We start from the raw sequence: 22,918 nt of genomic DNA, 5'->3' as shown, positions 1-22,918 counted from the left end.
ATTCCTTTTCTTTTGACTTGTGGTACTATAGGCTAGGTCACCTTTCCTTTCCTAGGTTACTTCTTCTTAATAAAATTATACCTGACGTAAAGTTGTCAAATGACAGTAACTCTCCTTATACAATCTGTCATCTAGCCAAACGACACAGACTTTCATTTCCTTCAAGTCAAAGTGTATCTCATTTTCCTTTTGAAATAATACACTATGATATACGGGGTCCTTTTTCCATATCTTCCATTGATGGCTCTAGGTATTTTCTCACTATTGTGGATGATTTCTCTAAGTGTACATGGGTCTATCTCATGCATCATAAAAGTCAAGCTAGGCATCTCTTACAATCCTTCTTTGCTTTAACAAAAAATCAGTTCAATAGAAAATTAAACGCATTCGGTCTAACAATGGCATTGAGTTTCATATGCCTAAGTTTTATGCTTCAAAGTGAGTTATACATCATAAGACTTGTGTAAAAATACCACAGCAAAATGGGGTAATAGAGAGGAAGCATCAACATTTATTAAATATAGCTAGATCTTTAAGGTTTCTGGCATCTCTAGCTCTCAAATTCTGGGGTGAGTGCATGCTAACAGCTACATACTTAATCAATAGAACTCCTATGACTCTTCTTTTCAATAAATCTCCATATGAAGTCTTGTTTTCTAAAGTACCTTCATACTCTGATTTAAGAGTCTTTGGATGTCTTTGTTTTATTTCCACTATATCTAGCCATAGACATAAGTTTGATCCTCGACCTAAGAATTGTATTTTCCTTGGATACCCTTTTAGTGTCAAAGGGTATAAAGTGTTTGATATAGACACTCAATCATTGCTTATCTCCAGAGATGTAATCTTTCATGAGAACATCTTTCCTTTTCAGCTTGATTTTTCTTCCTCTCATATTACTTCTTCTTCTTAAAATGGATCTCTTGTATTGCCACATCCGATTTCTGATATTTCTTCATCTGCTCCCATTCTTGTTAATTCTGATTCATCTCTAGATTCTATCATTCACACTGAAAATGTTCCTTCTGCACCTTTTTCTCAACCTTCTCAAATTATAAGACAATCTTCTAGAGCTTGTAAGCAGCCAACTTACTTGCAAGATTATCATTGCAAACTAGCCAATGCTTATGCTTTTTCCAATCCACCAAGCATAGGACATGGTAAGACAAGTTCAATTCCTTACTCTATTGCTTATGTTCTACAATATAATAAACTTTCTTCTTATAAGTCTCTAATCCTTTCAGTTGCTCTCATTCTGAACCCAAAACATCCAAACAAGCTGTCCAACATACCCATTGGCGTGAAGCCATGGCTGCAGGAATTAGTACCTTTGAAAATAATCATACTTGGACCCTTACTTCTTTACCTAATGGAAAGCAAGCTATAAGCTATAAATGGGTGTATAAAATAAAATACAAGTCTAATTGTAGCATTGAGAGATATAAGGCAAGGTTTGTAGATGCAGCCTACACACAAATTGAAGGCCTTGAATTCCAAGAAACCTTTTCTCCCGTCGCAAAGCTTGTGAGTGTTAGATGACTTTTGGCAGTTGCAGCTTCAAGGAACTGGTTTCTCTATCAGTTAAATGTTAATACTGCTTTTCATCATGGAGATTTAAATGAAGAAGTTTACATAGAATTACCTCTTAGTTTTTCTCGATAGGCGGAGCACAATGTTTATAGATTAAACAAATCCTTGTATGGCCTTAAACAGACATCTCAGCAATAGTTTGCCAAGTTGTCTTCAACTCTACTTTCTTGTGGTTTTATTCAATTTCAAGCAAACTACTTTTTCTTTACTCTCCAAACCTCAATACATTTTAGTGTTCTTCTAATTTATGTAGATGATATTATAGTTGTTGAAGATCAGTTATAGTCTATTTTGGATTTAAAAGTATTTCTTGATAAGAAATTCAAGATAAAAAATCTTGGAGATTTGAGGTTTTTTCTTGACCTGGAAGTAGCACATTTAGCAAAGGGAATTGTTTAAAACTAGAGAAAATATGTTCTTGTCAGTTTGGAAGAATTTGGCTTTCTTGTATCTAAACCTATTAGCTTTCCAATTCAGCAAAACTTCAGATTTACCAAAGATGATGGCCCTCTTTTGACATATGCTTCTCTTTATTGCAGGCTTAAAGATCGATTGATTTATTTGACCATCACTCAACCTGATCTAGCATATTCTATGTAGGTGCTCAGTCAGTTTATGGATAAACCTAGACAGCCCCATTTAGATGTTGTACATAGAGTTCTCATATATAGTAAATCATCTCCTGGTCAAGGCTTTTTTTTTTCCTTTCTTTTTTTCTTTTCTTTTTTTCCCATCATTCTTTTCTTTTTTTCCCATCATCTTCTTCTCTTCATCTTAAGCCTTTCACTTATTCGGAATGGGCAAGATATCCCGATTCTTGTAGATCTGTAACTGGATGTTCTGTTTTCTTCGAAGATGCTCTTGTCTCCTGGGAATTTAAGAAACAACTAACTGTTTCTCGTTCCTCTGCAAAAGCATAATACAGGGCCATGGCCTCAGCTACATGTGAATTAACTTGGCTACTTTCTCTACTAGTTGTTCTATGTATTCCTCACTCACAGCCTGCTCTTCTGTTATATGACAACTAGGCAGCCCTTCACATTACTTCAAATCCAAACTTTCATGAAAGAACTAAGCATATAGAGATCGATTGCCACCTGGTTCATGAGAAAATTCAAGTTGACACCATCAAAACTCTACATGTCTCAAGTTCTCATCAACTTAGTGATCTCCTTACTAAAGCTCTTGAATCAGTATAGTTTAATTTTTTATTTTCCAATATGGGTGTAATTGATCTATACACTCCATCTTGAGGGGGAGTATTAGTAGTATTAGGAGATATAAAATATGTTTTGCATAGTGGTCCACTGAGTCAATATAAATACATGTACTTGTACATAAAAACATATATAACAAAAAAGTAAAAAAAATTTGTCATCTTCTCCATTTGCTATTCTCTCTCTCTCTCTTCACCTTGATTTCTTCTATTGTCAAGTATGGAGACTCGGATTTTATCATCAAATTATTAACCACAATTCGTGATGATCTCCTTACATTTGCTAATTAGCTTTTTTATATACTTCCCCTAGTTTTGATCAAAATTAGATCATGCCTTGTCTGTGATCATTTTCATGTAATTAGTCATGCCCTCTTACAGTGCTATATATGGTTTGATCTTTAAGAAATCAAATAAGTGAAAGCAATACATACGACGTACTATAACAATGAGGAGGGATCGACAGATCCAAATTAGGCGCATACAATATTCCAAGAATCCAACTCATGTAATATTAGAGATATAAATCCAGTAGATGAAAACAGACGTACAGAGCGTGATGGTGTCATGTACAGCCAGCCATGTCAAGCAAGCAAGCAACTGTTGAGAGGTGTCGAAACCCGGAAGGGCCTTAATTAACAAAAATCGTTGGGCTATCAGAACGAAGTACTTACTCAATCGATAGTGATATGTTCTCTTGCGTGAATCCATGCATGCATGGGCTCTCTGATGGGCTGATTAGTTTGAGCCAGCTCCACCACCAACGACTTTATCTTGGGCCAGCCAGTACTGCCCCCTTAAAGGATGCCTTACATGTGCCCATACAGTCGCTGAGCATAAGTCCACAATTCTAAACCTCTCTATATGTAGATCAGGCCTTCTGGGCATTGATAACTAGTTTTCAAAGAAATTGAATCCCAGAGCGACTTTCCCAAGGAATAAACATAAATGTTGTGAGAGACGGCGACTTGGGTTAATGCTTAACCTGCACGCGTTTTCATCATCATGAGCTAGCGTGCCTTTTAAGTGCGATCGAGCATCTTATATATGCTGCATGGATAAAAAGGGCCCAATGTGACATTGTGATAAATGTTGCTGAAAGCTAATTACTCTTAGGTGCTTAGTAGATATGAGAAACTATAACCATTTTGAAATTTGTATAAATCATTTACCTTCGAAGGGATAGAGAGGTAGGTCATGGGCATTTTAGATTAAATGCCCATATATAGCCAGCTGTCAAGATGAGGGCAAACCTTGTGGTCTTCGATCACTAATGCCCAACACATGATTCTCTCGCTCTCTCCCGCAAACATGCCGCTCTTTATGTCTCTTTTTTACTGATTAGACCTCCATTTCTCTTGAAACGCAATAACTCTGAGATCTCTCTCACTCTCTCTGCCATGCATGTTAGGCTGTTAATTTATTAAGGCTGTCTCTGTGTGCCACACATGCAACTTAGGCTGTTAAAGCTGCAAGTGGGACTGCACCCAAGACTACGGTAATTGATCCAGCCAATATATAAGTGATGAAAATCCCCGTCCCATCCAATCCAATCCAAACTCGTGTGACATATATTATTCTTTTTGACGGATTTAGTGAGCAAAATAAGAGTTATTCATGGATGATTATAATTTATTATGATACGAGTTCTGTTATAAACAGACTGATCTTATATTTATATGAGGGTCCGTATATACATACATATATATATATGAACCTCGTGCAGCTACATAATTTTCTTATGATATATACTCGATATATGTTAGCTACGCAAGGACTCTGCATGGCACTTGGCAGTCCTGATCTCTTGCTGCCACATAAAACCAGAGCTCTACATGCATGATTTAAGTTTGTAGGACAGTAACAAGAGATTCATGCATGTGTTTAACTATATATCTTGTACCAAATAGGTCAAGAAACCAAAACGAAGAACACAGTGATTCAGATCATGATTAATTCATCGATCGGCCTCACGTCATTTATTTTGCATTAAATATGGGTAAGGTTCATGTTTGCCTTGTTGCAACTTTGTAAAATTAGGTATAAGAGCATCTAGAAACTTAATTTAGATTGGCTGCAGGAGATCATCATCATATACAATATATATTAATATAGAATTAAACACCCCCAACATAATCATGACCTACTGCATTCAGCTAACCATGAACCCAACAAGAACAACATAATTGATTTTGAATTACCAAAAAGAAATGCATGGGTACCGGTCAAAGATAGTCGTTGGCGGTCACTTCAGCTTCCGTCAAAAGGCTCTTGATATGACTATTTTAGATATCACCAAATGTACGTACATGTCAATTCTTTAAAAAATCAAAAAACAAAACAAAAATGTTCTTCTCCATGATCGTATGCCTATTCATGAGCTATGTTTGACCAAAAAAATAAATAATAATTAATTTAATTCCTTTCCAATAAAGTATTCACCAAATTTATTATTTTTTATAAAAAAATTAAATTTATTTCAATTTACTTCATACATTTCAACTTAATTAAACCAATCTCAAACTAAAAAATTTAAACAAATCTAAATAACTACAAAATACTATTATTCATAATTTAGCTCAACTCATCTCAATATCTAAATGTAGCCTAAAATTAACAAGTTCTCTATCTATTGAAAGGTAGAAAATTGTTAATCTGAACCTATTTTTTCTTTTTAAAAAAGTACAATTTTCTTTTTAAAAATTAAAAGAAGTAATTACCTCACTCTAGACATCTCTTGTTCATTGAAATAGTTCCCATCCGATCATTTGCATAGTTTTTCTTGGTTTAAAAAGTAAAAGATTTATTCAAAAGAAACAAGATTATCTGCTTGGCTTGGGTCTTAGAGAGAGAACCTCCGACTTCTCTCTAGAAACTTAGCCAAAGCAGAACCAACTCTGCGGGGGAGGGGGGGAATGAGGCTTCGGCTCCATCCTCATTTCCTTCCCTCCCTTCTCTTTCTTTTTCTTTTTTAGTGGCTATTTATTTAGGTTTGTTTTAGTTTTATTTTAAAATCTTGTTTTTGGTTTTTAGATAAGCTCTTGATGAAGGTCTGAAGAGGGGAATTGTATCGCCGTGACTCTTACGCTAAGGCCTTGCCTCGGCTTACCCCAAAACCCCTCTCTCTGATCGTATATGGCAACATGTTGTTGTTGAGCAGTGCGGAAGCGTACGCTGACCTGGCAGAGAGGATTCGGTGGTCAGAGGTTTGGCCTTGGGTCCTTTGGGGTGAGGGGCCGAGCGGTGGCTCTTGCGGACGTTTTGGCAGTTGCTTTGTTTCCAGGTTATAACAGGGACGGCGTGGGCTGGCTGTGGAGTGCAGAGGGCCATTGGCGTGGCTGTTGGTGCTGCTAGAACGTGGGGAGGTATCACCGGGGCACGATTGAGCAGAATGATCTTAGGGCGCGGCGTGGGCTGTCCTCAAAACCAACTTTGATGAGAGCATTGCAGGGCTGGGCAAGAGCCGGGCGGGGGAATATGCAGAGGCTAGAAGGGATGAAGATGGGCGGCGGCGGCAGAGTGTTGAGATAAAACCCTAACGGGTTGGGCCCCCATGTACCTATAGGCTGGGCCTTTAGCTCAGGCTGGGCCCATTTGCTTTATAGCCAATTATCAATTTTTTTGTATTTGTAGTTAGTCTGTTTTAGTTTTTATAAATAATAAAAATAGGCTAGTGTCACACTCCTCTTTTAGAGGAAGGTGGGTGTTTGTCCTACTCCTCTTTTGGAGGAAGGTAGGTATTAGTACTCTTCCTGTTTGGGAGGAGAGAGTGTGGTTGTACTCCTCCTCCTGCGGAGGATGGAGCGTGAGTGTACCTCTCTTCTTTGGAAGAAAGGTTGTTTTAGCTCTACTTTGACAAAGCGCTTTCTCTTTTGACTGCTATCAGGAGAGAGGGTGTAGAAGTTTAGACAATGTCCATCACAAAGAAATTTGTTAGCGGGGAAGCTCCTGAGCAGTTGCGTTAGTTGACTTATAGTCTGGTTCTCCTATATTGATAAGTCACAGTTGTAACTTCATTTATGAATGAATGCAATGAAGCATATTTTCATTAAAAAAAAAGTAAAAGATTTATTAAACTTAATAAAAAAAAAATCACACATTTTTTTATTATAATAATGGGCCTGACCCATTATTGAGTTTTATCCTATTGTTTAAAAAAGGCTTTATCATATTTCCTCTTCCGAACTAAATTTATAGCGGGTTTTCTTAAGACATGGAAAGTATAGAAAAGGAAATCCATGAAAAGTATAGAATATATATACTTAGGAATCACAATACCTTTTTTAAGCCTCGTTATTTTTTGCTCAACTCAAAGTGCTTTCACCCTTGAGTTTTCACATTTCTCGGTCCCCATTCATGCAAAGAAGTCCATTTGGTGAAATGGTATCCCCTTCTTTGGAGACCCTTAAATTAAATTTTGATGGTACTTTCAAAGGCAACCTGGGCCATTCTGATACTGGATATACTTAGTCTTCTAATTGTTTCATTATTCTTATTTTTTAGTGTGATACAAATATATTTGCAGAATTATCAACTTTGAAATTTGATCTTCCTATGAGTTAAGAGGAATTTCAACACCAGATGCAGGCTTGACTAATGCCACTGCATCTAGTCATGTAGCTCAGACATAGTTGGACAGCAACCTAAATTCTACATATATGGAAAGTCAAGCCCAAATCAATTATGCAATTACTTAATTTCCATTTTGCAAACTTTCCATTTTAATCTTTTGTAATCCTTTCAAATATGGGCATACTTTTTTTTTTTCATACATTTAGGAGAGATGGAGTTTCGAACTCCAGACCTCCATTTTGAAAGTTGGGGGTTATGCCAATCAAAGCACGGACCTTTGGCAATCATAGGCATATGTTAAGTACTCCTTATATATAACAATGTTGTATTGTAAAATGGATATAAAGAAATACACATCAATTTCTTCCATTGTCTTTCTTTTTATGGTATCAAAGTCCTTCAGTGGTTAACACCTACTTGATCCTTTGATACTTTTCTTTGATCACCATGTCGTTTTATGGTCACTCTTCTAGCTCCTCATCTTCCTCCACTTTGTCCTTCCTTAGTGTCACTTACTTTATCTCTATCTAGCTAGACAACAACAACCATCTCAACTAAGTATCACAACTTTTATCTATGTCGCGCAACCATGATCTCATGGGCATCGTTGAGGGCACTAAGCCATGCCCACCAAAATTCCTTCCTGATGATTCAGAAACTTATCCAAAAAAAATTAAACTCCAACTTTTTATTGTGCCAAAAGAATGATCAATACATTTTTAGTTGGTTCAACACCACTTAATCTAACAGCATCCTATCATCTGCCTATGGTCTGCATACCTCCAGGTAAGTGTGGACTTCTTTGGCAACTCGATTTGCCTCACAATCTAGGCCCATAGTGGCCTACCTAATGTGAGAGCTTTAGTTCCTGAGTCAAGGATCTCAAACCTACACTCAATACCTTGGTCAATCCAAGATCTTAGCTGATCAACTCACAACAACAGGAAAGGCAGTGGATGATGATGACCTCATCTCCTATATTTTGGGAGGACTCAACCCATATTACACAACTTTCATAACCTTCTTCCACTTTGCTACCTGAGACTCTGTGATATCCTTTGAAGATTTACAAGATAAATAATTAAACCATGAAATTCTCCTTGGGAACCAACACCACCAACAGTCCTCTGAGTTAGGCAACTTTGGCCTTTATTCTCAAAAGCCTAAGTCTTCCAATTACAAAGGAAAGAGCCTTGGATAGCAAAGAAATAACTATCAATCCAAGAAACTAGAAGGACATAGAACCAAAGGTGAAGAAAATCAATCTAATTTTCAGAAAGGACCCTGCAAAATCTGTGGGAAAACAGGTCACCAAGCCTTGGATTGCTACCATAGGATGAACTTCTCCTATCAAGGAAGGCATCCTCCCTCTCATTTGGCAGCAAAGGCTACAAGAACAAACTCAGTTGCTGTAGAATCTGATGAACAACCTTAGTTTGTTGACACTGGAGCCAATAATCATCTCATTGCTACTTTGGAGAATCTCACTCTCCAAGAGCCATTCAAGGGTGATGAAGAAGTAGCCATGGGAAATGGTTCGGGTTTATCAATTCTAAACACTGGTTCCTCAACCCTTTCACTCTCACAAATATTTCAAACTCAATCACATTTTTCAATGTCCAAATACAGCAGTCAACTTACTTTCAATTGATCAATAGTTTTATGCTGATAACAATTACTGGTTTAAGCTAACTGACACTCATTTTTTTGTAAAGGACAATCTTACAGGACAAATTCCTATGCAATAACAAAGTAGAGATGGACTCTATCATATCTTTCTTTCAAAGTCAGCAAATAAAGTCAACAAATGCCACACTTTTGTTGGAGTATCGGCCAATGCTACTGTATGGCAACGTAATTTAGGGCATCTAGCACCTCCGATATTAGAAAAGCTTAAAAAATATGCACATCTTCTTGTTAGTGAGTCCCTAAACATTTAATCATGTGTGAAGCTTGTCAATTGGCCAAGATCCAAACTCTTCCTTTTTTAGTTTCTAATAATGTAACCATGGAGCCATTGGAAATAATACATTCTAATTTTATGGACTTATCCTGTTACTTCTACCACTTGTTTCAAATATTATGTTGTGTTCATGGATAATTTATCAAGGTTCACTTGGATTTACCCTTTTAAAACCAAGTCTGAAACATTCGAGTGTTTTGTCAAATTCAAGCGCCTAGCAGAAAATCTATTGTCCAAGAAAATCAAAGCCTTTCGATGGTGGAGGTGAATTCCTTTCCACTCAGTTCAAAAGTTTTCTTACCTCTAATGGCATAATGCATCGCATCTCTTGTCCATACACTGCTCACCAAAATAATACCTTTATGTATGTCATAAATCGACTTCCCTATCCAATGTTAAACAACGATTCTCCCTACTTCAAGCTACTCAATAGGATCCCTGACTACTCCTCACTAAAGGTCTTTGGTTGTACCTGCTACCCTCTTGTTAAGACTTACTACACTCACAAACTCATGTACAGGTCCAAGAAATGTATTTTCTTAGGTTATTGCTCCAACTATCGAGGTTATAGGTGTCTTGGTCCAATAAATGGCAAAATTGTCACCAGTCAAAATATGATGTTTGATGAACATTCATTCCCAGCTCAAGATTAGAATTCATATCTACCAGTGTCCTCTGCAAGAGATCCACCTCCTCTATAGGTTAGTACTTTACAAACATTTGATGTCAGCTCACCTTTACACCATACTTCATCAACACAAGGTCCTGATACTTCACTCACAACCAGCCTACCTTCTGCTGCACCCACTTTTGGATAGTTTCATTTCCACTTAACTTCCCTACTTCAAGGGCTTCCTCAATCATGGCCTTTTTTTAACTCAAGGTTCCCTTACTCTTAATGCCTACAGTGACTCAGATTAGGCTGGAAATCCAAATAATAGAAGATCTAAAACTGGCTATGCCATCTACCTTGGGCCTTGCCTAATTAGCTGGAGTGCAAAAAAGCCATCGGCGATTTCCAAATCTAGTGCAGAAGCTGAATATCGCTCCCCCGCCCTCACCACTACTGAGTTATATTGGATCAGAATGCTCCTCCAAGAACTTCAAGTTCCCATAACCACTTCTCCTACACTATGGTATGACAATTTAGAAGCCCTATCATTAGCAACCAACCTGGTTTTTCATACCCGAGCCAAGCATATAGAGATTAACTACCATTTTATATGAGAAAAAGTTGTCAACCGAGATATCATCACTCGGTACATTTCCACCATTGACTGAGTGGCAGACATCTTCACCAAAGGCCTCACTTCAACTCAATTTTTGTTGCTAGGTAACAAGCTAATGGGTGACTGCAGGGAGATGTTAGAGGAGTTTTAGCACAAGATTCAGGCTTGACTAATGTCACTGCATCTCTTATCATGCAACTCAAACACAGCCGGACAACAGCCTCAATTCTACATATATGGAAAGTCAAACCAAGATCAATTATTCCATTACTTAATTAATTTCCTTTTTGCAAACTTTCCATTGTAATCTTTTGTAATCCCTTCAATCATGGGCATACGTTAAGTACTCTTTATATATAGTAATGTTGTTTTGTAAAATTGCAGGTTGATTTTCTTTAATGGTAAAATTGCACCTTAATTGATGCAGTTTTCAATTCGTACGAAAATATATATACACATGTTTAATAATTACAGTCGAAGATGTGGTGCATCTGTGACCTACCAAGATGTCGAATGAAGATGAGATAAAAATGAAATATGTTTTAATGTTTTATATGTTTGAAAAAAAAGTTGGATTAATTTTAACTGTAGACCGAAAATGAATTTAGTGTAGACAAAAAATACACCTATATATCCAAATATGCACTGAGAAACTGTGACATATGAAGTCATGATTATAATTCGTATCAAATCGTTCTTTATATCAATCAATTAGGAAAAAAAAACATTTAATTTAAAATTTAAGGACGATGCCTTGACACATATGTCGTGCTTAATATATAATTAGCCAAGCTTCAAATATATATGTAGTATATATAATTGGCATATACAGTTGTTAGCGGGTTTTCCTACCACATTATTTGCTTCCCAAGACAGGAAAGGAATACTTTCTCTCGCGCGTAATTATGAGGCGCACGAATCCGATGCAATCGCCATGCACTGTGCAGTCTGTACATCACGTGAATCGAAAAATGGGAATTTCATCATTATCATCATCGTCGTGCCCAAAAATATTACGACTCTATGCATACCGGCTTGTCTGCATATCCGTCACTTTTGTAAGGCTGTTTACCAAATAAGGGCAGCTAATGTCTTCTCTCCCAACTCTCTCCAGCGAATTTTGTGGCTGTATTCCATTTTTTGTCATAATTTTTAATATTTCGATTTCCTTATACAATATGCCCTTTACACTGCTGCAATAACACATTAGAATTAATATGATCTAGGGTTAAATCGAAAAAAGTAAGTCCTATAAAGGAAAGAATGAAAGGATAAGAAAAACTGGGTACACTTGCGTTCTGCGCATGCATTTATGGTTGGAATGATCAAAGCAAACATATAAATGCAAATAAATGTTAGAGATGTCTTTAACGAGGTAACAGATGGAAACAGCTTCAACCCGATGAGTCTGCCAATCATGGGGAGACTGATCTGTAGAATATTTTGCCACATTAAAACTGTAGTCTAAATTTAGATCTTACCCTACTTGAAGGATGGAGATATAGCTTACGATTTAGGTCTCTTTTAATTCTACAGAAACGCTTGATTAGTTCCATTTATGGGTTGTTTGGTTTTTTTGGGGGGGGGGGGGGGGGGGGGGGGGGGGGGGGGGGGTTTGTGGCGCTATGTTTTCTTAAACATGGTATATATGTTCGTAATACAATTTTTCCAATGAACTCTTGAAGGAAAACAAAAAAACAGACATAAATCGGAGCAAGGCCGCAGCAGCGGCAGACATGACAGAGCTAATTAAAAGAGATCGTAAAACTCTTTTACCAGCCTCTCACTTTCCTCAGTTCCTGTTCCTTAGCAGTCTTGAGAAAATCAAAAGGACGGCCATATCTTGGAGACAAAATTCACACGGTCATCGATAAATAATTGCTTCTACTGATTTCTGGTAATAAAACTTATTGAGGTTTTAAAAAATGAAAGCGAAAGCTGCTCGGGGATTTTAAATTACTGATTCCTTGATCAGCTCAGTCACCGTAAGGCGCAGCCATGACGTGAAAAACCGAGCCGCGATCTGTCTCTGTCAAACTCGAACAAAAACCCCTGTTGCATCAGATTCCCTATCACCGAGAATCCGGTTTCCGAACTCACGGGTTGAATCGCCAGGCACATGACTCGGTCCGCCGCTTCTATAAAGTAGTTCGTTGGGGGTGGCGACAACACCGAGTTCCCTAGAAGTTTGAAACTCATTTTCGGCAGACTCGGTCTCGGCACGCCCGACACGTTCACGCAGAGATCGAATCCAAGTGTGGGCATGATAGCAGGACTCGGCAGCCTCCTAACCCGCCGTTTCACAGAAGCTAAAACTTGACGGTAAGCCGGTTCCACCAGGAAGGTCAGTGTGGTACCGGAGTCTATGATCGTGCCACCGTTACCGAGCTCGTCAATGGACCATACGGAGGGGTTGATGTTTAACTTGGCACCGTTGACCGAGACGCTCTGGACCGCAATGTAGTAAAACGAGGGGGATAGAGGGTTCGCCAGCAAGGGAGTGAAGCTCATTTTAAAGGTTCGAGGAACGATATTTCCGATCGTCAAAAAGCTCGTCGGAGGAGGTGATATGGTGTAGTCCAGGAGACAGTACGAGAACTTGTTACCGAATCTGTGGCCCAGTTGGGAAGAGAAAGAAATGGGTCCTTTGCCCAGACCCATGACCCCTTGAGCTCCATTGAAGCTGGCACCAGTGACACTCGGACCCGAAATCCGGAACCCGCACCCGAAGGCGAGGTTGTTCAGTCTGGCCTCTCCCCCGAAGCTGGTGCGTAATGTGGCTGTTTCTTTAGAGAAGAAGCCGTTTGTAACGGAGCCGTCGGAGTAGGTGTACTCGTAGCGGCAAGGGGTGTGGAGGGGACGCTTCTTACAGTGTGAGTGAGACGGGTGGGGAAGGAGTCGACAATGCGAGTCGAAGCAGTGGTGAGGGGAGAATGTGGAGGAGTGGCGGGGGATGAAAGCAGAGTTGGTAGCAGCAGATGAACAGTTGGTACTGCAGGCAGAGCACTTGACCCAGATGAGATCGCTGCCGGTGTCTGCGACGAGGAGGATGGTTTGGGGCGGGGTACCAAGGCGTAGGGACACGAAGTACTGGCCGGAGCCTGAGGGGGCACCGGAGACCACTGGGGACTTGAGGGTTCGCCGATGGTGGAGGAGCGAGAGGCGGTGGGCGTCGGAGGACAGAAGCTCGGTTGGGGATGCCAATGGGTTCTTGCGAAGCAACGGTAGCTTCAAGTATTCAGCAGCAGTGGTGTTTTTGGAGTGGCAAAAGTTTATGAAGCTGAAGATGAAGAGGAGGAGGAGGCGGAGGGAGAGTGGGGAAAGGGGCGCCATTGTTGCGTGTTGTCCCCCGTGTACGTGTGCGGAACAGAGAGTCCGAGAAGAGGGCTATAAGGGTGAACAGATGGGAGTCGTAGAGAAGACGGGTGTGGTTGTAACTTGTATTGAGTTTGGAGAGATGGGGTACTGGGAGATCAGTATATGTGTAAGTACGGCCGTATGTGGTGGCCAGTTGCCATGGCCCATGGAGTAAGCGTATTGTGCAGAGGGAGTGGGGAAGTGAGTTACTACAGTTGCTTTTTTGGGTGCTTGAATATGTTTCTGTTCATTTTTACGTACGTAGTAGGACCTGACTCTTGAAAGTGGAGATAATTGCATTGTTTGGCGTGCTCTGTGTTTGCTCGGAGAGAGAGAGAGAGAGAGAGAGAGAGTTCAATGCCACCATTAGATTCCAGTATCCAATGATTCGGAAGCCCTTTCTCAACCAATGATTCCTGATCTCTCACATATATTAATTGTTCGAACTGCCAATGGCATCGACATTACAACTTTTATTATTGTTTGTATACATACAGTGCCTCCATTTATGGTTTGGTGGTAGATGTCTTCAATTTACTTTCTATCTGAGACTTATTGGTATGATATGTGTAATTTCTTAAACTCAATTTATATACTTTATTGACTAAGCTTAGATATTATAGTTGTACAAATACTGTCCATTTTTTTTTAAATGAGATTCATTATTAAAAAATTACTTCTTTTATATAGATTTAATATTTCATCACTTTCAAAATATTGGAGACAATCGAGTCATGTAAACGCTACATAAGCAGTTACTGATGTGGAAAAGAAATTAAAACACTTCGTTTTGAGCAACAAAGCCAATGTGCCCGAGACTTTCTTAAGTTTCTATTTGTTTTCCCTCTCTCTCTCTGTTTACTCTCACAATTCTTCCCACACAGATCCTTTGAATCATTGCTCTCCCTTGACGGCATGTCCCTCCACTCAGAGCTACCACCTGGCACCTAGGTTCTTCTCTCCCTCTCTCTGTTTACTATCTTTGTTTACGTATTTCCTCTCTCGATTTTTTCCATAGATCCTTCCCACACAGATCCTTCAAGCCTTCATCAACCTTCAAAACAACTCAGGAGAAAATTTTTTCTTCTTCAAGACTCCATCAACCTTCAAAATTGACTCTCTCCCGAAAACGATTGACACTCTCTCTTGTTTTAGTCACCTCAACCTTCCAGCCTCCATTCGAAAATGACTCTCCCTTGTTTCCATATTTGTGACCTATTAAACAAAGTTTCAATTTTACAATTCATAAAAGCACCAATTCTGCCAAAAAGAACTTGCCAAATAGTAAAGCAAGTAAGCAAAGACATTCAAAGTCCTCGTCAGGTTCCACAACGCATTAGCAAGCTGCAGCAAATAAAAATGAAAAAGTTAAAAACATTTTGAGTGGCTGCAGTTGACCCACCCAATTAATAATCTTATTGTCTGCCTAAAACAAAATGGGTCACATTTTTCCACTTTGATTTTGCTCCTCAGGTGGATCACGAAGAAGAAGGAATCCTAGGAAATTGTGTATTTACATTGGAAGACAGAACACAATTGCTGGAAATGGATCTCTTTTGTCTCGCGAATTGGATGTCGTTGCTGGACGAAGGTCTGATGGAGGGAAATGAGGGGCAGGCTTGTTTGGGTTGGGGGTTTTTGGATCTGAAGAGGAGAATGCAATCTCATTGTTTTGTTCTCTATTTCTGTTTTTTTTTTTATTATTATTAATACTAGTTGACGTCAGCTGATTGCACGACGACTATAGCCATCGACTGTACCTAGCAGAATTGTTACAACTTTTATGATTGTTTGTATACATACAGTGCCTCCATTTATGGTTTGGTGGTAGATGTGTCTTAAATTTACTTTCTATCTAAGACTTATTGATATGATATGTGTAATTTCTTAAATTCAATTTATATACTTTATTGAGTAAGCTTAGATATTATAGTTGTGCTTAGATATTATAGTTGTGCAAGTACTGTCCATTTTTTTAAAAAAAGAGTAAGATCCATTATTAAAAAATTAATTCTTTCATATGGATTTCATATTTATTCACTTAAAAAATGAGTATATTGTACTTACACAATCTATGATTATACATTTATCATACTTAATTTACAGTTCAATTCAATTTAGATGTTATACTTTACAGTACAAGTACATGATTGGACAAATATGACAAAATTGAAAAGATTGGAACATTAAAAAAATTTATCGATCCCAAAATTGATGTGCTCACTCTATGGCACAGTGTATAGCAACAAATTTAGCATTTGGTTACATACTCGTAGATAATGTATCTAGGTTTATTTTATGTATTGATAGTGGCAAGGACCCCTTACTATATTGTTGTAATACATGTGATGTGAAGTGAAGTGAATCAAGTCATATAAAAGAAAAGTACTAAGTACTCATAAAGTATAAGTATCAATGATGTGGTATTTTATCTTGCACAACAAATAATGTAACGCTCTGATTTCGGGTGCGTCAAAGAGTCACTTTTTCTCACTTAAAATCGTATCTCGTAGTACAAATATAAACTTCAATTTTTCAATTACACATAAATCTCGATGATTTAAACAAACTATTCCAAAATAATTAACCAAACACATCACAAAATCTTAATAAAAAAATTAATCTCTCAACATACCACGTCATCAAACCACGACAACTGTATTGAATAATATTCTCCAATAATAATGGCATTCTTTAATGCTTAATCCACTATATTTAAATAATCTCATCCATGCTCTCTAATCTTAGTTCTTAACTGAAACATTCAAATAATTTGAAAAATATTATAGAGATAGTTGAGTTATCAACAATTCAGTAAGTAGAGAACATATACTAGTATATAAACATGAGCATTTTCAGAGAATTCAAAATGTTAGAAACAAAATATTTCATTTTCAGAATGCATATCTAAAAAAAAAAAAACATGTTATCAAAACATTAGAGTGACATTTCAACTATTCATATTCAAAAATCAACTGTTCATATTCAAAAATCATTTTCAAATTGTTCATATTCACAAATCAATTGTTCAAATTCGAAGACCCTTTCGAATAACATGACTTAATATCTTATATTATCGTATCATATCGTATCATATCATATTATATACAATGTTTAACCTATGCTATCCCCGGTGGCCAAATCAGATAGTATTAGAATGTGAAACTTTTCCATATTTATTTTCGAAGCTGGACTGTGCACACAGAAAGGAACATGCAAAAAAGTCACTTTCTTTCCAAAGTGGGTGCATTTATATCAGATATGTTGGTACCAACTATATAACAAAATCAAAATCATCATCTTAGAACTAGAATCAGAAAGTCATGCCAAATGTTTTCATATGTACATCATATCAAACAGAATGTTGAACATATTAATATCATTTTCACATATTCAAAACAAATCCAGAACGTCTTCATATAACAACAAGTACAAATTTTCTAAATTTCATGTTCGCTGTTTTTGCACATATTAGATAACATGCTAAAATATTACTCATGTCTACCCTAGTCATATCAAGAAACATTTTCTCTTTCATACAGATTTCTATGAGTAATGCAGAAGACATAACTGAAGTTGTTTTCATATTTTTCTTTTAAAAAAATGTCATGCACATTTTCATAAACTAACCTTAGTTCAATTTTCTTTTTATACAAAGTCTAGTATAGAAATCCCGCTTACCTGGACTTTTTACTTTTTTTAAAATTTTCTCACAACAGTGCCAAGCATATATATAAATATATATATATATATATTAATCGTCACATATAAAATAGTCATGTAACTTCCGTAAATTTTCAATCAAACACATATTTCGATACTTAAACTTGAAATGCTAAATTAACTTATTTTCCTAAAATTATAAAATTCTCGTAATCCTAAAATATCATCATTTTCCAAATTCATCAATATCCATTAATATTTACTTAACCTAATTGTAACTCATCACAAGTCTCTAAAAAAATATAAAACCCAACCCACACAAGATACTATTGGTGTTTGGTTACAAATACAAATCGGCTCAATATTTGTCCAAAACCCACTTGAAAAAAATTAAAATAATTTGCCATCACTTCCAACAAAAGGGTAAAGATGTAATTAACATAAAAACTTAGAATCTTTCATAAGTTGTAGAACCTAACGGCTAAAACTTGAAGAAAATAAACTTCAGAATCTAAAATCAGGAACTACATCTTGGTGAGGGAGGCACTATGTGAGATACTCATCAAGAGAGTAGCTATGAAATGGCAGTGAGATGGCAAAGGCGGCGGCAGTGCACTATGGAAGTGAGATAGAAAGTAATGAGAGAGAGAGAGAGAGAGAGAGAGATTAAATCAACAGAGGTGCTGCAGAACGGTCGGTCTATTATAGATGGAAGAGCAGCCCTCCACTGAGACAATGACACGTAAGAAAAAACACAATAAACTAATTAGACTTCACCGCACAGAATCACCCTTTCATCTTCGTCTCCTACCTCCTGTCTGGGTCTCTTTACTAAGTTTACTTAGGTTTCCAAATCGGCCACACAACTGAGCCTTCAGTCCCATCACTTGCTACAAGTTTTAAGTCCCTCCAATCTTATTCATTTTTTATTCCTCATTCAATTTATTTCTCTTATTTTACTTGAAGTTCACGTTCCAAATCCCAACACCAACACCCACCATTTGTTCAAAAGTCAAAAACCCGCATCTACATACAGAAAACCACCATAAACACACACAGAGAGCTTAATTACCTCATAACAAAACCACCTGTATACATCATATAACCCCATTTTATACCAAAGACAAAACACACATCATCACCAACTAAATCAGCATCATCATCGAATTATTTTCACGTTTTGGAGTTATTTTGCAATACTGCAATTATTCTTCGCGGTGGCCTTCTCGGTAGTGCCTTTGACCCTGTACATCCCGCCGATCCGAAACCTAAATCTGTTCATGGAGACCGTTGAGGACCTTCTCTGCCAGACGACCGTCCTCACCCTCAGAGCCCACATCTGCATACCGTCACCATCTGGGTCGAGCTCCGATACCATTTGGGTCGAACTCCTTCCTTGCCACTGTCTGATCGAGCGCTGTCGGGGATGAGTGTGGGGTGGGATTTTGTTTGGATTGGGATGGAATGGAACACGAAGGAAAGAGAGGGGGACTGTACGGGTCTCTGATCAGGTGTATGCAAGTGCAAACTAAAACACTACAAATTACTTACATGGCGCACAATGATTGGAGGGCTGCTTAATGAAGGCTAGCAGCCAGACCGCTTTCCAGGATTTCTCTTAAATCAAACTTTGTATAGAGGCTACAACCCAACATCAACCAAAACAAATGTTTTGTTTAGTTTGCTCAAGGTTGCCCCAAAAACTAAGGCACAGACCTTCGAAAACTAGACACGTAAACTTGTTCTCAACTTTCTCCTTGAAATCCATTTCAGAACTTCCTAATTCTAAGGACCCACAATTTCTAACGGCAATAAGCATCATAAATCAGAGCTTCCTTCTTCAATTCTTCATCATATTTTTCTCAACTTGGCAGTGAGAACATGGTTTCATTCGAAGATCTGAAGGAATCCAGCAATGCAAACCATTTGCTTCTCAATATGTTTCTAGTCGTGCACCATACTCCTCGTCATTTTCCTAGAAAACTCTGCAATAATGTTTCCCACTCCAAACAGTTCCTACTCAAACTTGAGCACTAGAAAAATAATTCTTCTACATACACTCAGGTTATGCATCCGATGCGCAGTCGGGACGCCACGCCAGATAAAAAAAAAAAAAATACAATAGAAGCAAAATAGGGAAAGAAGCCCGCCAGAAATCGAAAGAAGAATTTAAGAAACAGAGCTCGGTCTTCATCTTCCCACTTGTATGGCATTTGGGTCTTTCAGTTGCGTGTGGTTCGTCAGCTTCATGTATAATGGTTGAAAGAAGAATTGAAGAAAAAACAGAGCTCGGCATTGTCTGGGTCTTCGTGTTCCCGCTCGTATGGCATCTGTTTCTTTCAGTTGCTTGTAATGGTTTCTTAGTCATCGGCATCATGTGTAATGGTTGCCTAGTCGTCGTCTTCCTGCTCATCTGATTTGGAGAATTGCTGTCCACATTGCTTCTGAGTCTTCATGTTCACCGTGGGTCTGTATTTTCTGTGGGTCTTCTCTATGGGTCTCCATTGGTAAAGTTTTTTCTTTTTCTTTTGTCAATCTAAAATATTATTTTCACTGCTCAATCTCTTCTCAATAGAGCTGATAGAGAAGAGACAAAGAGAGCACAAGTGTGTGTGATATCTTCGCAAGTGACTTTGGCTGCTTCTGTTTTCTTCGTTTTGGGGAATCAGCACTTGTTTATTTGTCTTAGGGAGAGAGGTCTTTGTCTTCGAGGGAGAGAAACACTGAGAGTCTTGGTGAAGGATAAATGGAAATCATCTTCGAGGGAGAGAAAAAAAAAGGGACGGAAACCGAAAGAGGTAGGGTAGACCTGGGGAAATGTTGAAAGGGAACCAAACTTGTTGAAACGGTGCGTTTTTATTTTGTCCATGTCAGACCCGTTTGTCCTACGGTTGCGCGAGACAATTGCAGCAAGCATGCATTTTTCCTGGAAAAATAAAGGGCTTCGTGAAGATTTCTCCTCTCCTACCTCTTCATTTCTCCTGTCAGGACGCTGAAACACACCGTTTTAATTCACAGCTGGCTATGCCAAGCTTTCTTTGTGCACAAAGGTGTGTGCAAATTCGCCTGCATCAAGCCTTTTCCAAAGTTTAAATCAAGTGAACCGGCAAGGCAGGCACGAGTGATTTTTACCTTACCAACTTGGTTATTGCTGATTTGGGCCAACTGTAAAGTGACATGGCGAACGTCCACGAGGTAAGTGGGGGCTTTAGATGTGAACGGGGGCCAAGACCATAAAACAATTATTAAAAAAATGAAAAAGAGAAGTATTTTAGTTTTTTTTTTTTTTTTTTTTTTTTTTAAGGTAAACAGAGCTGATGTAAATTATGAATAAAAAATTCAGAAAATGAAAACACAATTCATTATTTTTTAATTATTGTAAATTCATATCAATTGATTGACAGATCAATTTTCTAAATATTTGATGCGATCTCGAATTATGGTAAATTAGAATTTACTCGTTACTATTAGAATATGAATAGAAAAATAATTTTTATAAGTCTCATTAATTTTGAATGAAATTGCAACTAATGATAATATGAAAACATTGTATGTGTATTATAAGATTATATAATCATTAATTAGTCAAAAGAATGATAATTAAAGATACAATATATATAATATTGTAATTGATCTTAAAAAGAATATATATCAGAGCAGAAAATTGTTTATTTATTACTAATTATTCCTTTTAAAATAATTATTTTCTATCAAAAATAACTTTTATCATAAATAATTTGTTATAAATATTTATTTTATTATTCCTACGGATGGAAATAAGGACACGGTGAGATCACCCTAGCTAGCTGGCTGGCTTTGGTCCCCGTCCTGCCCGCCCTGTTTCTAAGCCATGCTAATCAACCATATATTTGACTGGTCGAACTGATAATATTCCTGTCTGAATAATCTCTCCACTTTCACACTCAGAAAACTGCAAACAAACAATATTCTGACAGCCATAAATTTATTTATTCATACACATAAGAAGACTAAAACCTAATAAGGTATCATATGGTTCCATGTGTGGATTAATTGCTGCACGTGCATCATGTAGGCGCGTACGTAAGTAGGCCATACATGCCAATAATTATAGAAAAATCTACCCAATTTCTTACTATTTTTACTCATTATATTTCTTTTAATTTGTTTCTTTTATCACATATTTTATATATGAATAATAGATAGAAGAATTTACTTAATTTTAAAAGATTAAATAAAAATAAATAAAAATATAATGCGTAGAAATTGGAGAGGATGATTAGCGTGGCTCATAATTATAAATTATGATTTTTAAAATTTTTATTAATAGCTCTCGCTTAAGTAAAAGAATACCGTAATTACAACCTGAATATCTCAGATTATATATGATCATAAAGTCTAAACTCAGGTGTAAAAACATTATTATTATCACTCTAAACATTACATGATAAAGATTTGCACTATCTATATTAATGACCAAATAAGAAAAACCAAAAAATATACCTACATATATAAAAATCAATCAATTCGGTTAAATTAAAGAAAAAACAAAACACAAGAAAGCAAATCTGTAGTGTTTGCGTCGAATAACTTGTAATCCAACTTGAAATACCTTGATTAGTTGATCTCAGCAGGCTAGCTATGGAGGAATCCATTGTTCGATGATTTCGTTGGTGCTGTTCTGCTATCTATATTTATAAATATTTAGGAAAAGTATGATCATGATTGATTGTTTTTAAGAAGACAATATATTATAAGTACTATTATTAATACATGACCATGATATGAGGTTGCATTGGTACTCTTTCTCACTTTGAAAGGGAGGAGGTGGCCCGTTTTGCCAAGTCGTATGCTTTCTTGTCTGCACTTCGTTGAACTTCATATGATACGTTCACAAATTAAGTGGGTATGAATTATATATTGATTTAGGACTTAATTAGGTAATCAACACGTACGTACGTACATTTCACATAATAAAAGTTCAGAATCCAGCTTGAACTGCTACCTTGATCTCATACCTCCAAGATATATATTATATATTATATATATCAGTAGTAATGATACAAGGATGATGCATGTTCAGACTCAATCAAATCCACACGCGCCATCAGTCTATAGGACTCAGCCATGCATATATTCATCTACAGATTTACTGGATCCTAATTGCGGCCCTAAATCTTATAACTCTTGAGACGTTGTTCTCAAGTCGAGGTACGTACGTACGTAAGTGTGGAAGATCAATCAAAAGCCACCTTCATGTGGTTCAAAATGCTTTTTTCCCAATGTTCGATCTTTGCCGTTACAGCTTGTTGTAGCAATCTCATGATTCTTTTCCGAAGTATGGACTCG

The 22,918-nt window shown here is 37.3% G+C and overlaps 1 protein-coding gene and 1 long non-coding RNA gene across 2 annotated transcripts; one reads left to right on the top strand and one right to left on the bottom strand.

Moving 5' to 3' along the window:
- Positions 1-12,198: 12,198 nt before the first annotated feature.
- LOC122295442 (aspartyl protease family protein 2) lies at positions 12,199-14,271 on the bottom strand. Its single transcript, XM_043104459.1, has one exon. The coding sequence runs from the start codon at positions 13,901-13,903 to the stop codon at positions 12,551-12,553; it is 1,353 nt and encodes a 450-aa protein (XP_042960393.1). The 5' UTR covers positions 13,904-14,271; the 3' UTR covers positions 12,199-12,550.
- Positions 14,272-14,732: 461 nt separating this feature from the next.
- Positions 14,733-15,742, top strand: LOC122297824. Its single transcript, XR_006238902.1, has 2 exons — positions 14,733-14,878; positions 15,401-15,742. It is a non-coding gene; the product is annotated as an uncharacterized LOC122297824 (long non-coding RNA).
- The last annotated feature ends 7,176 nt before the right edge of the window (positions 15,743-22,918 follow it).

This window comes from Carya illinoinensis, chromosome 15 (assembly GCF_018687715.1).
Source record: "Carya illinoinensis cultivar Pawnee chromosome 15, C.illinoinensisPawnee_v1, whole genome shotgun sequence".
NCBI lineage: Eukaryota > Viridiplantae > Streptophyta > Magnoliopsida > Fagales > Juglandaceae > Carya > Carya illinoinensis.
Note: the sequence above shows the minus strand (reverse complement) of the source record. Positions and strands in the feature narration are given on the sequence as shown.